Consider the following 19,618-nt stretch of genomic DNA (forward strand, 5'->3'; position numbering starts at 1 on the left):
TAAAAAGCACCTGTATGGGTTCCACAATTCCACTGACCTTTTCAATGCGGGATAACAACTAGAAGTTGACAGAAGTGACGCACCGGTGCCTACGAGCCTAACAAGCAAGAAAATGAGCTCCAAACACCAGTGTGCAGCATGAATTATTAATTACAGACTATTTTGTACAGGTGGCCCAAGTCTCAGTTGGAACGAGTGCTGTCATGGTAGACCAGTTAACCTAGACTACCACACTCCTGATGCCCGTGAGCACTGGTTGTTGACAGCTGGGTTCAGTGATGTCATGACATTTGGGACAAGTGTAGATGCAGACGCAATGCTAAGCAGCTCCTGGGACAATAATCAATATTAGTATTATTAGAATAATTCATGTTTCACTCAATACCTAGCATTGAAACTTGCTAGAAGGTATCTTCATATGGCCATGAAACTGTTCATAACATTTGTTTGCATTAAACATTTTTTGTATGTATTTAGGCTATTTCAATAGGAATAACCAGAACAAATAAATTGAACACCTTTAGCATAATTCATTAACTATCCTGTGTACCACATAGGGCTTCCACTCAGTAGGAGTAACAATGCGTCCTGAGCTAGGGCTTGTTCATCTTGCAGTGGGAATGTGACTACTCAAACATTCTCCCATCTCACTTCATTCTGGTCTTCGGCAGACCGTTCCGGGACCTCTTCTTCCTCAGTGCCAGAGTCGGACTCCCATTCTTCGGCCTCCGATCCAATGGCCTTGGCCTCTCCATTCACCTGCGTTCAGAAGCACAAATACAAGGCAGGACTCATCAACACAGCAGTGTTAACAAATGTACAAGGCATGCACAGGTAGTCTACCCAAAGCAGCACCTGAGTGGTGCAGGAAGCAAAGAAGACCTGGGAAGCACTACAAAGCTTTTGCAGTGCAATCAAGATGTAAACAAGCACAACTGTTACACCACTGCCCCAGTGACATTTAGAAGATGCCTCTTAAAATAGCCATGAAGACAACTCCATCCACTTTATTACTCTTGGTTGCAGTTTATTGCGTGGCTCTTTGTGCCTACGTTGAGCTTTACGTCAAGCATGGATATATCATTGGCTATATTGAATGCACAGATCACGGTGAAAGTGTAGAAAAATAGAAGAGCCGCACAGTATATGAAGCTCCGGTACAATCACTTGTTCAACATGCAGGATGATGGACCACAGCCCACCCCTGCAAATCATGCTTAGCATAAGAGCATTGTTTTCAATCACTCTTTGTGTGTGAAGATGAGTACACTGGCATATGGTTGGATTCCTGCTTCTAGGTGGCAGAGAAGCTTATTTGCTCTTGCTCTGTATATACATCAAATGATCAATAAGTTGAAATACCAATTCTTCGAGCTGGTTATATCAGGGTGTGACTGCACCTGCCACACCCTGATTATAGCCATTTAAAAAATAGTACAGCTAGGTTCGCCGTACTAGCACATCAATTAAAAAAAGCTGTTATTGCCTTGATTTAGCCATACAACCCTGCAAACTGTTGTGGAAGCAACCGCAGGTTCCACATCTCTCTACTATTCTCCCAAGCAACCAGGCTGCCTGTTGCCTCAATCTCACTCTTTCTCTCTCTTCTCCCTCCCTCACTTTCACTTTCTCTCCTATGAAACTGAGAGAATGTCTCTTTTATTACGTAATTTACGAAAGCTTCAATGTTGAATTCTACTAATGCAGCTAGACTTCAAGGTCTCCTTAGTGTCCTCTGCCTGTGCCAACGTGCCACAGCCTGTCTGCCAGCAGGACTGCATTCCTATGTTTTGTGCTTGCCCTTCCCAGCCAGCTCATACTCTGATGCTTACAAATGCATTTTTGCTTCTGAAACAGATGCTTATCAACACAACAGTTGGAATTGGCACCAGAAAATCTGGAGGAATGCACAGTATGGAAAACAATGTGACTTGACCAAGCCTTGAAAGCACTATCCTACCCATTTTCTTCAAACTATTTCCGATATGTCCTACAACTCCAGTAAAAAAATAAAAAGAAAACTTAGAACACCACTTCTATATCTGGCACTCTAATCCACTTATACTATTCCATCCAACCTTTTGACCAGGCTACATTCAGTAAGAAATCAAGGAATTACCAATCTCTGATCATGTAGAAGTGTTGTAAGTAACTCATTTTTCTTAAGCTCAATAGTTCGTGAATGAAGACAAAATTGTAGTTTCAAAATAATTTGCTGGCCCAAGGCTTTGTGGAGCAGGAATGGCAGGCTCCTTAGCACTTCCTTTCTTCTGAATAGTTCCTTTCACATAGAATCGAGTCCCCATCAGACTGAGATGAACCAGCCTTGCCTGGCTCACTCGATATATGACCTCTGCATTGCTTCTACACATCGATATCCCACCCTCCCCAAATTTCAGCATGCAGCACTCAGCCTGAGGAGATGGAAGAGCGGGCGCGCACCTCTCCAGCATCAACCGGAGCACCAGCAGCCGTGTCGAGGGGCGAAGGGATGTCATCATCGTCCTCCTCAACCGGAGCTGCAGCCGCAGCAGTGGCTGCAGCCATGGCCGTAGCCGCAGCCGAAGCCGGAGGGGGCTTGGCCCCAGGTGCGTGCGGATGATGCCGTGCATGATGGTGCTTCTTCTTGTTCTTGATGATGATCTTGCGCAGGAGCTGCTTGGGTGAAGGCAAGGGCTGCCCCGCACGAAGCGGGTGCGAGGCCAGCGGCTCGGTGACCAGCATTTCCCCAAACAGCTTGCGGCAGTAGGTGGCCATCTTGGCCTGCTGCTTGGGTGAGCAGTGGTTTTCGAAGGACAGGACCACGGGAAAGTCGGAGGTCTTGAAGGCGCTCTCCGCAATGGCCTCGATGACCTCGCGCAGAAGGATCTCGGTCACCACCGTGTAGCCGTGTGTCACGATGGGCTCCTCGTCCGAGTTGCGCCCTGTCCAGCAGTCGAGCTCTATACACCGGCATCCCGCCAACAGACATTGGCGGTACATTTCCACCGAGGATTTGCCTGCAACGTCAAAGACCACCTCAGAGAACATCCAAAACATTATACAGCAGAATTCTATTAACATGAATTCGGATAAGGCGAACCTTCAGATAAGATAAACAATGTGAGACCATTTGGCTGGTTTCCCACAAAGGACTCAATGTGAGAAAAATGCGTAAGATGAACTGGTTTGCACATGCTTCGACTAAGATGAACTTTTGCAGCAATTGCGCACCACAATGACCCCATCTAACAGCACTCAAGAAGCCAGAGCTCTTCAATGCTACCAGCTGCGAAACTTCTCATAAGGCCCATGTATCAAAAAACGGGTTTTGATTCGTCAAACTTCGGGTGTTTAGGAATAGTGGCGGCAGCCGAGGCCATTAAAGAAAACTGCGCCTAAGTTGCAAACTTTCATATTGTTAATAAATGTGCAACCACCTGGAAAATAAAATTAGCTGAAGACTTGCAGCAGCAAATATTCTTAGAAATAACAGCCGTAGTCAATTAAGAAGGAAAAGAAGAAAGAAAGAGTGATTTCCAAAAGACAATGACAACAATTGCAAGAAGCTTCTGTTGACCGCTTCTAGATGGTGTGACAATTTACAGACACCCGAAAAATGCATACAAAAAGCAGTCACTTTTTGAAGCGGAGCTTCCCAACTGGTATGATCCAAAAGCTCTGTCAAGAAGCATCCGCATGGCATTAGAAAGAACAAATATACAAAATGCTCCTATGCAACAAATCACACCCTTATGAGATGACTTCCACGCACATTTGAGCAAAATGCAGTGAAGATGCCTTGCACAAGCACAGCTTCTTGGGAAAAAGCGCCCTTGCTAGTGCGAAGGAAAGAGCGCACCATGGCACACCTTTCCACTCGAGGCATGTGGAAAGGTGTGCCCGAGTTGGCAATAGTTATGCCGCAGAAGGCATAATGCGTGTGGTTACATGGCCGGCCATCTTTGGAGTGCTCAGAGCAGGACGTAAAACAAAATTCATAAACACAACAATGCATGCGCATACAAATGCAGCCACTGCGAGATACAGTGGCAAAAAAAAAAAGAAGAGACGATAAAAAGTAAACCAGACCAATACATGCCATTTTTAAGTGGCAATAATGTAAGTTTGCTTCACACATACTGTTTTTAGCCTGTTTTTACTGTTTTTAGAAAGGGGTGAGGCAAGGCTGCATACTGTCGCCCTGCCTATTTAACCTATATGCAGAGTGCATCATGAGGAAGGCCGGTCTGGACGAGTCTTCAGCTGGAGTGAAGATTGCTGGAAAACGTATCAACAACCTTAGATATGCGGATGATACCACTTTAATGGCAGAAAGTGAAGTGGAACTCAAGAGACTTCTGATGCGCGTACAAGAAGAGAGTGAGAAGTTTGGGCTTAAACTGAACATTAAAAAGACGAAGATCATGGCGTCTTGCCCTATCAAGTCCTGGAGCATCAATGGACAAGAAGTGGAAGCTGTGACAGATTTTCTGTTCTTGGGCGCCAAGATTACCTCGGAAGGAGACTGCAGCCATGAAATTAGGAGACGCCTGCTTCTGGGAAAGAGAGCAATGGTTAGCCTTGACCGCCAAGTAAAGAGCAGAGACATTAGTCTACCAACCAAGATCCGTATAACCCGTGCTATGGTCTTTCCAGTTGTGATGTATGGATGCGAGAGTTGGGCTGTGAAAAAGGCTGACCGCCGAAGAATTGACGCGTTTGAATTGTGGTGCTGGCGAAGACTCTTAAGAGTTCCTTGGACTGCCAGAAGATCAAATCAGTCGATATTGTCGACCATAAACCCTGACTGCTCATTGGAGGGTCAAATTCTAAAGTTAAAGCTCAGCTACTTTGGTCATCTGATGAGAAGAGAGGAGTCGCTGGAGAAAGATTTGATGTTGGGAAAGGTTGAGGGTCGCCAGAGAAGGGGTAGGCAGCGAACGCGATGGTTAGATGGCATTCTCGAGGCATTGCAGATGAAGCTATGTGATGTTAAGAAGATAGTGAGAGACCAGAAAGCGTGGCGTGACATGGTCCATAGGGTCACGAAGAGTCGGACACGACTGAACGCCTGAACTGAACTGAACTTCATGCATAGTACAGTAGATGCTACATATTTAGCTCTTCTCTCTCTGTAAGGCTCTTTGATTCATACATTTCATGTTAACATACACACCGACACACCTGGCGTGCTCGCATATATTTTCTAGGGGCACATCTGTTAACAAAGAAATTTTCTATAATCTCGAAGTTCAGCCTAAAGGAGTCTACTGTACATATATGTTTATTTATTAGAGTCACACTCGTAGGCAACGGCATAAAGGAGTGTGGTCAGAAAACATTTCAATTTTAATAACAGGGATGAAGCCTTTCTGATTAAGCAAAACTGGAAAACAAATTTTGAAAAACATTTCTGGTTATACAGTATTAGCTAGGAGCCTAGGCCACTGTGAAAACAAGACTGCGCAATAATGAAGGCGAGCAATCCGGGAAAGTGTCTGAGATCTTGTGGAGCAGATGGGATGCATCGGTGAAGGGCAGTTTTCATTTATTAAAAGACAGTTCTTACTCCATGCACGACCAATGAGAAGCGAGATATTGCAGCAAAACAATCAAAGCTCTATTTGTTGCTTTTTTAGCAGCCGCCGGCATGTGGCCTTATCACGTTTGGCACGTGGATCTGGCACGCGGATCAGTTCTGTATTCTTTGCTTGTTCATGCTCGCTGTCACAAGACGCGCTTTATCGGTATCGTTGTCACGCAAGATGCACAGAGATGTGTATCAAAGATTCCGGCCATTCGCGTGTTTCTGCAATGTTTCAGGTTATGTTAGTCACCGTTTGTGGCGTTATCTCTATGTTTCTTCGCCGCCTTTAAATTGAGCACTGATCAGTGCAACGGGCATTTTTTGTTCGACGACCGCCAAGCATGATTGTTGCTATCGCCACCGCTGAGTTGCTTCGTTCATTTGTGGGTGCAAGTCAGCCCAATAAAGAGTTTCATCAAAGTGCAATGCCAGTGTCTTCATTTGTGGCTACTGGGCTTATCACCAGTAGTGGCCATATAACAATTAGCATGAATGCTGGTAGTATGCTTTATATAACACTGTATGACTGCATACTATTTTTAGTGCAGCAGCACTCACATTCTCCCAAAAATTCGTGTCTGAAGCCTATTTGAACTTTGACCTTTTTGAGAGCGGACAGATGAGAGGAGGAGGAACACAGCTCCGTCACACAGAGCCTGCACGTGTTTGCGGTCTGGTGAGCAAAACATACCGTGTGGTGCAGGAAGGAGAGGTAAGGCTGCGATGCTTACCGAGTGAGAAAAAAGACAGTGAGGGAATGCTCGACATGTGTGAAACCACTTCAGAAGCGAAGCAAAAAGGCTGTTGCTCCAAAGCTGAGGCGCTGGCGGCAGAGGGAAGCTAACCCAGCTTTACAATCATTGCTAGGCACACATGACGACTTTCTGTCGTGGCTCTGCTTCTTGGGTTAGAATGGAGGCTAGTTCAGGGCCATCCTAGTTGTCTGATGAAGAGTATCGTCATGTGCGATGGCGGGAACAACAGTGGGCAAGAAGACAGTGGCAGAGGAATCAATGCAGGTCGATGTCATTGCTAAGATACAGAAACATGTAGACGCACAGAGGCAGTATGTATAAAAAAAAGGTCAGCAAGAAACAAATAGAAGAGGAATAGAATAGTTGTAGAGATCGTGTATTTCAATATGATGCTCTTGTGGAAAATGTTAAGGCCATGTCAAACTGCTTCACTGAGCACAAAGCTGTGTTTGGCAAACTATGTTACAAAGTGTGATTCGTATCTGATGCCATTGCCAATAAAAGCATCACTTTAAGAAGGCCGTATCTGCGAAGCACATGCAATGTGCGAAGCATGGCCTTTTGATTAACGCAGCAAAATATTGCTTAATAATTGAGACATAGAAAACGCAATCCTGTCAAAACGCCCTGCTTGCTGCACGCTATTCCGTGATTACCTGAGTTAAACCGTCTGTATTTCTGCACGATTTTCCGTGAGTTAAACCATCTGTATTTTTGACTCCTCCCTTCTCCACCTTTGCAGTTGCCTAAGCTGCACATATAGTGCCCTGCAACGCTCCCTAGGAAGATGTATATAGTAATGTTCTTAGGCAAGCATTGTTTGTGCCCGTGAGGTCATTCTTCATTTGTCCCGCCCTCGCACCGTTAATGCTGCAACTTCAAACTCTGCAAATCTGCCAGGATGAAGGCTTAACTGCATGAGAAGCAGCGTCCTCACCGGTGAGCTGATGTCCGGTGAGATACGTGTTGTGAGAAGAGTTGATGAAGTAATGGTTCAGGGGCTGGTCCATGTCCATGCTGAGGTCAAACTTCTCCGGAGACACGATAGGATTGTCCGCTCCCATCAGGTAGCGCAGAAAGCCGTCTACAGAGAACAGCCCCTTGGACACGTAGCTCTTGTTCGGCTCGTACTGGGCTGCATAGACGTGCACGTGAGATACATGCGACTCTAGGCATGAATCCTGACCTATACACATGCAAGCCAGCCCCGAGGACTTCAGCCTCACAAGCAAGGATTGCATGGTTATGAATGCAGCTCCCAAAGACAAAAAAAGAAAATTGGAACAGGAAGCACCAATGACAGGTATCTCTTAGAAAGCAAAAACAAAAGTGCCCTTATCAGAAAAGCCAACAGTAAAAAAACTAAGGGAAGCCGCATGAAACAGCTGTTTTTATTTGTGGTGTTGATAAATCGAGAATTACTAGTGTAATAACTGTATGCCTGAACGATGCACCTCATAACAAGCCCCCCCCGCTTTCTTTATCTGCGGACTGATGCCTGTCAAGTGCGATTCTTAACCAACAGCTGCAAATTCTAGTGCACATGACTAATGTTCTGCATTATTCCTTATATCAGCAATAGGCTTTTCACACCGACTACATACTAGTATATGCTGTTGATTTGTAGTATGATATTGCTCTACCTGGCAGGAGAGCTAAGTACCAACATCCTGCTGTACTCTTGGCAATGATGTTTCTTGCTTTTTTGGTTATAGTTTCAATTATGTTTTATTCCTTTGTTTGACGCAGTGTTGTTGACTGTGGCAGCATTACTGTTATCTACTGTATTTACCAATGATGTCCCTGTAAACACCCCTGAACGTTCTCCTAGGGCCAACAGTATTGATAAGTAGCCAACAGAACACATACAAAGCAGTTATAGATGTGAGCATAGGGCTTCGAATAAGCAGAGAATGTGAAAGATTTTCTAAGGAGGCTCAAAAACCAGCTAGCAACTTTTTCAGCGCCAATATTTTTTTCTATTGAGTGTGCAGCGAGGCTTTGGCAGTGCTGAAGCCGCTAGGGGAGGCCACTTAGGAAACACGCTTACCAATGAGATCCCTAGCCCGGGCTGGGTTGGCGTACGGGTAGAGTATCTCGTTGAGCCTTGGGTCCCGCTGTTCCTTGTTGAGGAAGTCCACCAGCTGATCGACCGTCATGGCTTTCTTTTTGGAGCCACCACACAGGCGCTCAAAGATTGCATCCACCTGCGAGAATTGCACGCGCAGGGTATACTCGGTGTGTCACACATGTGGTGCACACTGGTTACAGCTTTTTATGTCAGCGAGTCACCCTAATAATAGTTTTTTTAATCAAGAAAAATTTAATGAGCAGCAAAAATTTCACAACAGAAGTGTGCAAATATACCAAGCTTTTGGGTGTTAAATGAAGCAAGTATGATTAATAAAAATTGAGTACAAATCAAATAGAATTTTTTTCGAATACTTTGCAAGTACTTTATAAATTCTAAATATGAAAATCGATGTACACTTTAAGCAATGAAATCGTTCATTGAAGGCGTCTGCTTCACAGTACCAGAAGTTCTGTAGAAACACAGTATACATGAAACAATTGCAGTATTATTACATTATATGCTTGAAATGGTGACGTAGTCGGCCTTTTTCCTCACACACATAGTTAATGACATTATTATAAACAGACGTGATCAAGGGCACATAAGCACCAGGCTTGCAAATAATCTCAATCTACACTAGCAGCATTAGTCCAAAACTTCCAGAAATTCAAAGAAAATTTTCTGTTTAAGAAGAAAACTGGAACCCACACTCAACAGCTCAGATACTGTATATAGCATAACTATTAATTAACCCATGTATCCTAGTGTCGCATATGTAGGACACAGCTTCTTTATGAACTCTAAAGGTTAATTATTCAAAAGTCTGTACTTGTCAAAAACTATTCAGCAAAATATACATAATCAGACATTCAGAGTAAAGGCCTAGAAAACTTAATATGCAGAAAAAAGTGAATTCAAAAATAACTATTATTTCGACTCTAGATACAGAGAAGACACTATAGCACTGTTTGTAAATCATTACTACGGGAAAACCTTCAACTACAAGCAAAATGCGAAATTACTTCGAGAAAAAAATCTTTCCTATCTTGGACAACTACAAGTACATATGTTCTAAATATGCTAGCTTGCAAACAGGTACACAACAGGTGGGAGAAGCACACAACATTAGGATGAAAGCACCAGCTGTATAGGTGAAATATACCAACTAGCCCCAGTTTTACCTCTTTCCATTGTTGTACTACTGCATCAAAGAAACGCTGTGTAAAAGGAGAAACAAAACAAACTTTAGCTAACATCAGGAGGGGTTGGGTGTGGTCAGCATTTGTGTCTTGTTTTTGCGCACAGCCCAGCTAAAGAGGCCATCAACAAAGTGAGCCAGTTATGCGCACTTCCTTTCCTTGGCAATGAATCCCAGATATACCAAATTACTGCTTATATCGAATTCTCAGAATGTCCCCTTGAAAATCCATGCAAAAGTATAGGAGTGTTGATTGTGTTAATCTAAGTCCCGTTCAGCGGAACACTCGATATACCGAACAGTGCACTGTGCTCCTAGAAGAGGTGCTTGTCTTAATGACGCCCCGTGATCACTCTTTGCGCGCTGAGCCGGGTCAGCAGTGTGCAGCCACGGGCAGCTGTTGGCCGCACTAATGCTGCAAAACCGCTGGACGAGATAAGCATCTAGTCCGATTGAAAGCGGCCTTCGGTCTGGCTTGCTAGTTTTCAATGCGACGCTTCTGTAATTCGGGTAAGCCGGGGTTCTGACGTGGCCTGCTTCGTGCTGCTGGAGGATGCGAAGATATTAACTGCCCTTTTCTCGAAGCACCATCCTCAGCTGCTTTGATGTGAACCTCAGCCTCAAGGGCACTTATGCCATGTGGCACGAGGCGCTCCGATATGTCCTAACAAAATATTTGGGCTGCGCACCACGCACTCTCGTGCCCATGGCCCAGTGTCCAGTGTGCCCCTCTTTTGAATGCATGGTGCAAAGTGGCGCTAGGCGTGCTTTGACAAGCATGCTTTGCAGGTGACTGCAACCACAGCGAGTGGTGAGCTGCCAGTGTGTCGGCGGGCAGCACGTCACTGCAGGATTGCATCGCTAGCGCGAGTACACCGTATTCATGCTTCTGAACTAGAGGTGAGCTCCCTTGTTGACATGCTTATATAGGTATTGACTTATTGTTGTGTTCGAAGTGCTGTATTCTCGTCCGTTCTCTGTATAGAGCAGTGCATGTTAATGGACAGACCCTGGCACCCCTCTCCGCTCATCGCCGTGAGAACTCGCCCCCTGTCCGCGCCCAGCGGGACGCCCCCACGGCAGGTTCTCTCACCCTCCTGATGTTCAGGGAAGCAAGTCCCATCTGCGGATGTGCGTTCCCTCCATTCTTTGGCCAGCCAGTTCGGCTTTCGCCTCGGTCAACGCTGGTCGCATCCTCTTGTCTGGTTAATGAACAAAGTTAACAACAGCGCCGCGTACGTCTTTTCTACATTGACGGCGCGTGAACACGACACTTTTAGAACTATTTTGCGGTCCCCTTCGAGTTCGATATATCCGAGACCGACTCATCAAAAGAGGTCTAAGAATGACAATAAGACTATAGACTGGGAACTAAACCCCCTAACTTGCTTTATACAAGTGGGCCCCGATTCTATTTGTCACCTAGATCCTCTCAGACACCCACCATGGACAAATTACCAAAAAATCATATCTTGTGTGCACTCTGCAATTACCCTATATAGCACTCTTTTCAATGGACAGTCCCATACAATGATAATATGATGTTGTGTAATGATTTGCTCAACATAATGCCTGAAGTGATGAGCCAGCTAGATAGACGTTGACTGCTTCATATTTTTGAAGACATGGAACATATATATAATGGTCCAACGCATGAAACTAAGTATGTGACATCTCGTGTGACATGAAAATAATTATATTTTAACTGCTGCAAAAAAAATGCATATAAAATAAATTTGTGCACATGTTTTTATAGAATCTCGGTAATATGTATGTAAAAATTCAATTGACATATTTTTCGGGATGACATGAGTTCGTACAAATTTGCAGGCTGGAGTGCATTGTGTACAATGTGCCGAATTTTGGATGTTCTGTCCACTCTCCTGTGCCACTACGAATGGTACGAATTCGCAATCTGCGACTGCAGCCTTGAGCACTGCTGGCATATCGTTGACTCTGATAGTACGCAAAAAGAGCAGTTTGAGGCGATGAGCGGCCCACAATTCGCCGATGCCGCAATCCAGTGGCAAGTTGTGACCTTTATCACTCTTTGACTGCAAACTGTGTAATGCCTGTTTCATGCCTCTGCACAATAATTTTCATTCGTTTTGACAGCACTGATTTATTAAATCTCTTGCAAACAGATCTGTGTGAATACCTTTCCCGTGCTTTCTAATACTGTTTTAGTGCCACTATTACCCGCATTCTCCCAAAAACCTGATGTCTGAAGCCGATTTGACCTTTGACCTTTCGAGTGCGGACAGGTGCGAGGTGTCCGTATTCCAAACTGCTTTACAAAGTGTGATTCGTATCACATGCCATTGCCAATAAAAGCATTACTTTAAGAAGACCCTATCTGTGAAGAAGATGCGATGTGTGGGTCTGAACGCATGGCCGCCTGATTAACTCAGCAAAAAAAAAAGTGTAATAATTGAGAAACAACAAGAGCAATCATGTTGAAACATCCTGCTGCTGCACAATATTTCGCGATTAACTGAGTTAAATCATAATTTTTTCGTTCATTTAGATGATTTTGATTTATTACACAATTTTTTTTTTTTTACAAACCACGAGAGATTTGGACCACCGAGACTCTACTGCATTCAGTATACAATATACGCTAAACTCTCGTTGATTCAGCCTTCAAGAAAAAAATTTTCCAAATAACCGAAAGTTTGAATTATTAAATGAGGCCTGACAAAACCGCCGAGAAAAAACTTGCACCACAGCAATTTTACCTGAAGAACACCTGCAAGGACTTGTCTGCATTTGAGATGAATCCCAATGTTAACTGCAATTTTTAATGGTTTTGTAACGATTTTGTTCTTCTGCGCATACTGTTGGGAATGCTTAAGAATTACTCCTCCGCAAGCCTTTTTGCAGTTCAATGCAGTGGCAGTGGTGCCTGTCCACAAAACGGCCCCGTCGCATTCCGAGGATGCTTCACCACATACCTTACGCACTGAAACAGAGCCCGACAAGTGCGCAGTATCAGCGTACAGGAAGAATGTGTGAATGGAAGCAAGGGATACATGCTCATAGGTGTTGGAATCACGTGACGCCAACGCCCAATAAAAATTTAAAAATGACGCGCCAAACAGGGTCCGAAACGGCGCCAATGGCCGATGCACGTGCCCGATCCCAGCTGCGGCATGGCGTGAAGTTAAGGGAAGCGAAACCAAAACTATGTGGCTGCGCTTTATTTCATAAATGGCAGAGGTCAATTTCATTAATTGCTGGCTGGGCGAGTCATAACTCAATGTTACCTCCCCCCCGTCTTAATAACCGGTGCAAGCAAGCCCATGTCCGATTTAATGAGTGTCGAACGTCACAGTGTTGTAAGAGCGTCGGCTGTGACTGCCTTTCTATTTTGAATTATTCGAATTGACCAGGGTGGAATTAACAAGGTTTTACTGTTAGTTTAAATGGTGGACAAATATATACACACCAACATAATACACCAAGATTGCAGGACAACTGCTTTTGTGGTGCAAGAAGTGGCAAAGAATTGTGCAAGGCAAAAAACTAGTCTCCTCAATCGAGCTTCCACTTTCCCTCAGAAGGAAAGCTGTTCCTTACACTATATCCAACTACCAACATGGTCACCAGAGAATTATTGGTTTCACTGGGGTGGAAAGTTAAAGTAATGTCCCCTGCTCTGTATTACTTCTACCCGCACTGCTAAGACTACTGAATAAATATTTCCCTGTTCCGGCCTGGTCAATAGTTTGTACATGAGATATAATTTCTGCATGTGAGATGCTCCCACAATGAAATTATTAGAGCTAAAAATATGTTCCATGAAGAGCTTTTTGTCCAGGTATTTACATCTTACCTGCCTTTATGGTATTGTTTCCTTTTTTGTAAAAGCTAGCACTCTTAAAACTACACAGTGAGTTTTTCATTCCCCACGCTAGAAAAGTGTTCACAGCTGATAAATAGAGCTAAATGTAACCAAATTCATAATGATACCGTGTAAAAATGAGTAATATTAATGTAGAAATATTTTATTGCAGCTGAAAGATATATTTTTCATTAGAGACAAAAGGCTTGGCCAATATAGCTTATTGATGAAGCAACTATATATGTGTTTCTGCAATACATGAATATCAAAGCTTAACTGGCGCAGAAAGCAGGACAAAGTTGAACAGTTAGGTTCGAGCCCATATCTGTGAATGCCTGAGAGCAATTTGACAGCGTGTGTGCCATCAGGTTCTCTGTCATTGCCTTTAAGAGACAACTCTGTACATCATAGGTTGAAGAACAAGGCAAGAGAAAACATTTGCACGAAGCCGTGCTCGACCTCACCTCCTGGCGGCCCACGAGGTGCCGGTAGAAGCGCAGGAAGACGTCGAGGCAAAGCCGCTCGGGTGCCAGCGTGTCGTTCTTGCCGGCGGCCAGGCCGACCGCTTCAAGGGCGCGCTCGACCCGCTTGCGGTCATCGCGGTGCTGGGCAAACATACGCAGCACACTCTTGACCGGCAGCCGGCCCTCACGGTCAGTGCATAGCAGCAGCTTGGTGTGCGCCTTCTCCAGGAAAGTGGCCGCCGGTGCGTTCAGGGACAGCAGGTTGTACGCCATGCTCAGCAGTTCGTCGGTCCAGAGCTGCGCCGTCTCGCGGCTCGTGCCGCAGAAGCTGATGGCACTCACGTTCACCAGATCTGGCCCGTATAGCACCGTCACGGTCTTCTCCTCCAGGGGAACATCCGGAGCACCCATGGACACCGAGTCGCGGAGCTTGCCCTCCTGCATATCGGAGAGACATACATCTCGGGGTCAGTCAACAAGAATGCACAGCTTAGTGCACGTGACGAACCGAAGTTGCCCGAACATGCGCACGCGCCCCGGTCGACAACGACTGTGAACAGAAATCACAGGAATAGGGTTGGTCTTTAAAGGGCACACCGTCAGATGCCGGCAAATTGAATGCATGACACTCGAGTCAGCAGCTGGTTTTTTGCTTTAACGCATTCAATGGCGTGATCCGTACAAATCAAGGATGGAATTATTCGCGGACTATTTTCCAGCGAAAAAAAGAAACGAGATTTTATGCGGTTTTCCTAGCCACACAAATTTTTTTTTAGAGATGAGGCGACTAAAATTAGAGGGGCATTAGAGGTGACTGCCCAATTCCAATTCGGCATCCCTGCGTTCAAATGAAAAACGATCTGGACAGTATGGATCAGCGCATACGTATGCAATATTTTTTTTTGTCACTGTAGCCTAAAGGTATATATGACCGCTCCGCTGTGTAGTCGACACAGTGGTTCAACAAGGGAACAGGTTGTTTCCCTCGTTACATTAAAACTCGCTTGCAAGACACACAAACACACACTGCTTTCGAAAGGTGCATTTCCACCAGCATAGTTCATTCGGCCCCTTGCTCTCTCTCCGACCAGATGGTCGAAACCAGAGTGACCGAGTAAGCTGAGCTGCTTGTAAGCGGCGCCACAGCGGAGCAAAGCGCCCCTGAAAAGTTTGAGGCGGGAGCCCAGACAGGGCCTGCGCAGCTTTTGTCCGTGGTACGAAAATGCATGGCTTCTCCGTCAGCAACAGCGGTGAGTTATAATTGTTATACTGTAGGCTTTAATTACTCACTACTTGAATAAACAAATAAGAAGCCGCACACTAGAAAAAATAAAGACAGAAAAGGGGACATAAGCACCCATGTCCTTCCTCTCTGCCCTTCTGATTCGCTGTTCCATGTTCGTTATAGCAGAGAGCCCAGTCCTGCTTCTTTTGCAATTCACAAGCCGAACAGAAAACTGTCATCGCAGCAGTCTCTTCGATCGCCAACAAAGCGTACATAGTCATTTATTTTTGCGAATCAAATTGTAACATATTCAGGGCAAGTCAGTACATTTTCGTTGCGATTTGCCAATGAAACAGAATCTGCAATCATATTAAGCGCACACACTCAATGTCGAGCACAATGAAAACACATATGGTATTCCAGTCATCCCACCAATAGCGTATAACACAGCACCGCCACATGTAAGCAAAGGACAATGCGACACACGCCAAGCCATACATTAACAGTAAACAGTCTCGTAATTAGTGTGAAAGCACTGATGCCGGAGGTTCATTGCAAAATCGTCTAACGTTTGCGTGTAGTGCCCGCATATAGTGCCCGCATATAGTGCTACTGCACACACAAAAAAAAAAAGGAAAGAAAGAATAACACTGGAGCGGATTCGAACCGCTCAGGTTCAATAGCCGACCATATTTTCCACTGAGCCACCCCTCCCATCTTTTTTCTTCATGTCTTCATTTCACAAGAAAATACCGCCCAATCAGCTTGATGAATGTCCCTGAGCAACCGCAGTGGGTACCTGCTTTCGCTCATTGTAACCAAATTTTAACAGGTTTATACCTTCGCCATTTTCTAGTCTACTTGGCCTGTTATTTATTCAAGCAAGCTGCAATTACTACAGCCTTTGCCTCACCTGCGACAGCGACCTCTGAAGTGCAGCGGCGGTCAGAGGATCGAGCACCCGTCCGATATACGCGCGAAATATGATACGATATATTATGATATATAGACGCAGACCGATTTTTCGGACACGGCGGGGCCATGGAAACGGTCCGAATAATCGAACACTCCGACAAATGCCTAAACCTGAAGAAAAAAAAAACAGTTTTCTGCGAAAAGTCAGCTCTAAAAATCACGAACTTCGCCGCTCCCCATTTCCATGTGCCATCAGTGCGCACGCACTAGCACGATCCGATAGGGGAAGGCGCGCGCGCGCGCGCTTCCGGGAAGCATACGCAACTCGTTCAGAGCGGTCACTGCATGCATGCTCAGCGGTGCCCTGCTGAGGTGGATTGTCATAATTCTTCAGTAGCTAGATTGCCCCAGCCAGTCATGCTTTCGTCATGTCCATGCCGCGAACGAATGCACACGCCGCGTGAAACAACACCATTCAGTTCCATGTTTAACGACGGTATCGAGGACCGCGAGATGGAATTCCCGGGAAAAAAGCGAGCAGTACGAAAGCCTCCCTAAATGCATCGACTCTTCCTATCCCTTCCCGCTTTTCCCCACGGGCGGCGGCGGCGGCGTCGTAGCCGAGCCGGACGGTGCTCACGTTCTATTTTCAGTCCAATTGCGCGCTTTTGCAGAGCACCGCAATGAGGATGAAGACGAAGTTCCTGACAACGATGAACAAAGAGCCGTCCGTCCTACTTAAGATGGCGTCTTGAACTACCGCTAAATAGAGCAGGATATTTAAAATCTGGGTCATAGCTCTATAGAACCTGTCAAAGGTCGAAGCAGAAGAGGCGACGCACAAACGGCTGGATAAAGCCAATGTAATTTAAAAGCGTTCTATAGTATAAACATGCCAAGATATCTAACTACGAACATGGTTAGTACCAAGCTCATTTACGGGGAACGAGAGAAAAAAAGCGAGAAGCAAACTATATGTAAAATAAGAAAAAAAAAAAAAGAAGAACAAGTACCATGCAAGCACGGGGCCGGCGCACGTAACACGTACATGCACGTGTTTCTCTTTTTGTTGACCAATTGCTAAGCGTACATATATCCATCCTCTGATCCCAGTTGTTGGCCGTCTCCTGCAACGATGGGCGCTAATTGTTTACGCCGTTGATAACGCTAAACACGCTGTCATCGTTTGAAACTGACATACTGAAGGGCGAAGTCACGCGTGCCGCTCGTTGTCGTCTGCTGCGGCACTGGCTACACGCAATCGGCACTGTCCGTCGATAGAGTCTGGAAATTTTCGCAACTAGGACTGCACGAAATCTACACTTGTGTGAAAAGAACGGCGTCGTGTACAGGTCGCTAGGCTACACACGTGAAACGAATGGCGAAATGCTCCACGAAGAGAACTAGTGTAAGCAGTGCATGTGAATCGAACGGACCTCAGGTGCCTCAGGCGTTTTCGACAACTGTGCCCTCTCGCGTCTATGTCATGCTGAAAAAACGAGCCTCCGGCAAAACAGGCTCAATTTTAGTTCGAAAAATCGGTCTGCTTTTGTATACCATATGACGTATTAGACACCTAGCTTTAGCATTCCATTTAGCTTGATGTCGTCACCGGAGTACGCGACTCCGCCCGCCACCAGGGCACGCGCTTACTGGTCCTAATAGTGAATCTAGTCCTGACTTAAGTCCCTAGGTCCGGTGTTTTTTTCTTTTTTTTTTAATGGATTTTGAAACTTAAGTCCTGACCAGCTTGCACCGTGGTCCTGACGGGCGGCAGATTGTCTTGAAGGTGCCGGATGGCGTCACGTGCCTGCCAGCTGCGCGTACGCCTGCCGCGTCGGGACCAATCAGCGCGTGCGCACGAGTGCTGAGCGGGCACCTGGTAACAGACTTTTAGTTTAGCGCTGCTAGAGTCACTGGAAAATTTAAGCGCTGCCGTACCGTGGCCACCTATCGCGCACCGTCAGCACAGCACGCGCTGGTTGGTCCCAGCGTGCGGCGTCCGCCGAAATTTGACAGGAACGTGGCGTCATCTGTTGCCATCGGGGTGATCTGCGCATGCGTACTGATGTTCGCGCGGTAGCGCTAAGCTAAAAGTCTCTAATATATACGGTAACGGTAAACCGTCGGTACGCGGTATGATAAAGGTGCCCAGCTATTCTTTACCGACAAATAAAGGATACACATTTAGCCCAGCGCGTACAGTAGGGAGCCTGCCACCGCTAGTGTGCGCGCTATGATCGGTCCCGACGCGGCAAGCGTGAGCGCAGCTGCACTACATCCAGAGTTACTGTATATGATGTACAGTAACTACATCAAGACACGTACCCCATCTGGCGCCTTGAAGGCGATCTGCCACTCGTCAGTGCCAATCAGTGCGTGCGTGCTGGTGGCGGGCGGGCTCACGGTACTCCCAGAGCCGCATATTAGAACAGGGTCGGAGCGAACACAGGGATGGTAACTTCGCCATTTCGTGGTAGGATTATGGGTATGGGCACTGGCGCTCAGCCATCCAGTCAGCCTGTAAGTGTCCCTAGGTTACGTACGGCTCTATAGGTACTCAGGTATAATGGTCATCTTAATTTCACATGAAGCATACAGTTAACCATGTTGAGGCTGCTTTTTTTTAATGTGTAATTATATCAACATCTAAACATTGACTTTGAACGTTATTTTTCTGAAAATGTTTGTTTATTTTGTTGTGCATTATGTTAACTGGTCCTTTCTTAGGTAATCATGTAAAGCTACTTTTCTTCTTTTGTTTTTCACTTATACATGCAATAAGGTTTTTTTTTTTTGTATGTACGACATCAGATTATGCATAACTTCACGTTGAAATTTGGCTCTAAACATTGCAATTTCAAGTGATATCTCTTCTGCATATCTGTAATGTGAGGTATACGCCTACTATTCCAATCTTATTACTTGTCTAGCTAGTTGCCACCAATTGCGTGTCCTTATGTATGAACATGCCACTTTCCTTCACATATTTTGTTTTCTGGTGTTTGCATTTAGGTTTATATTTTCACGCTGTCGTATACCCTGCAGGGATCCCCTGGACCCTATTCAAGCCGCTCGAGCAACTTTTTGCCCAACAGTCCCTAATATGTGTATGGTGAAATAAACGAATTTGAATTTGAACGCGCGGTATGCTAAGTGAGCCTGGTGCTCATATTTACATTTTTGCGATCTTGCCTCACAGCCATGGCAAAAACAGTGCCGCGAAAAACTCACCGCTGCACTTTAAAATACAAAGACAATACAAGAGGCAGGCGCTGGGGAAGACCAGAAGCGTGAACGAGCCACTTCAACGCAAATAGCCCAGTTTTTGGGGAACACAAACGAAAAGTCCCCACATTCAAGCTTGATCTTGCAGGGCATATTCACAATTTCCTGCTTGCCGTGAGCACGCCCGGCCGTCGCCGCTCGGCCGTCGCCTAAAGCCCGAAGCATCACCGTAGCTGCGGCATGCAGTCAAATTCAAAATGGAGAACTGCCGCGGCGCGCCGTCAGAAACCAAGCGTCCTATTCCCCGAAACGGCCATCAGTGGGCAGTGTGCCATGATGTGAGACG

General features: G+C 45.6%; 1 protein-coding gene across 2 annotated transcripts in view; it reads right to left on the bottom strand.

The window, feature by feature from the left end:
• The window catches only part of Plc21C (Phospholipase C at 21C), a 290,194-nt gene that overhangs the window by 70,205 nt on the left and 200,371 nt on the right, over window positions 1-19,618 (bottom strand). For both annotated transcript variants that reach the window (XM_084580466.1, XM_084580465.1), the window contains exons 4-8: window positions 13,905-14,342; window positions 8,375-8,531; window positions 7,262-7,459; window positions 2,443-2,999; window positions 652-759 (exon numbers count right to left, since the gene is read on the bottom strand). In XM_084580466.1, coding sequence (XP_084436592.1) covers window positions 652-759; window positions 2,443-2,999; window positions 7,262-7,459; window positions 8,375-8,531; window positions 13,905-14,342 — 1,458 coding nt within the window. The remainder of the gene's footprint in view (window positions 1-651; window positions 760-2,442; window positions 3,000-7,261; window positions 7,460-8,374; window positions 8,532-13,904; window positions 14,343-19,618) is intronic.

Source organism: Amblyomma maculatum, chromosome 10 (genome assembly GCF_055883805.1).
Source record: "Amblyomma maculatum isolate TAMU_Amacu chromosome 10, ASM5588380v1, whole genome shotgun sequence".
NCBI lineage: Eukaryota > Metazoa > Arthropoda > Arachnida > Ixodida > Ixodidae > Amblyomma > Amblyomma maculatum.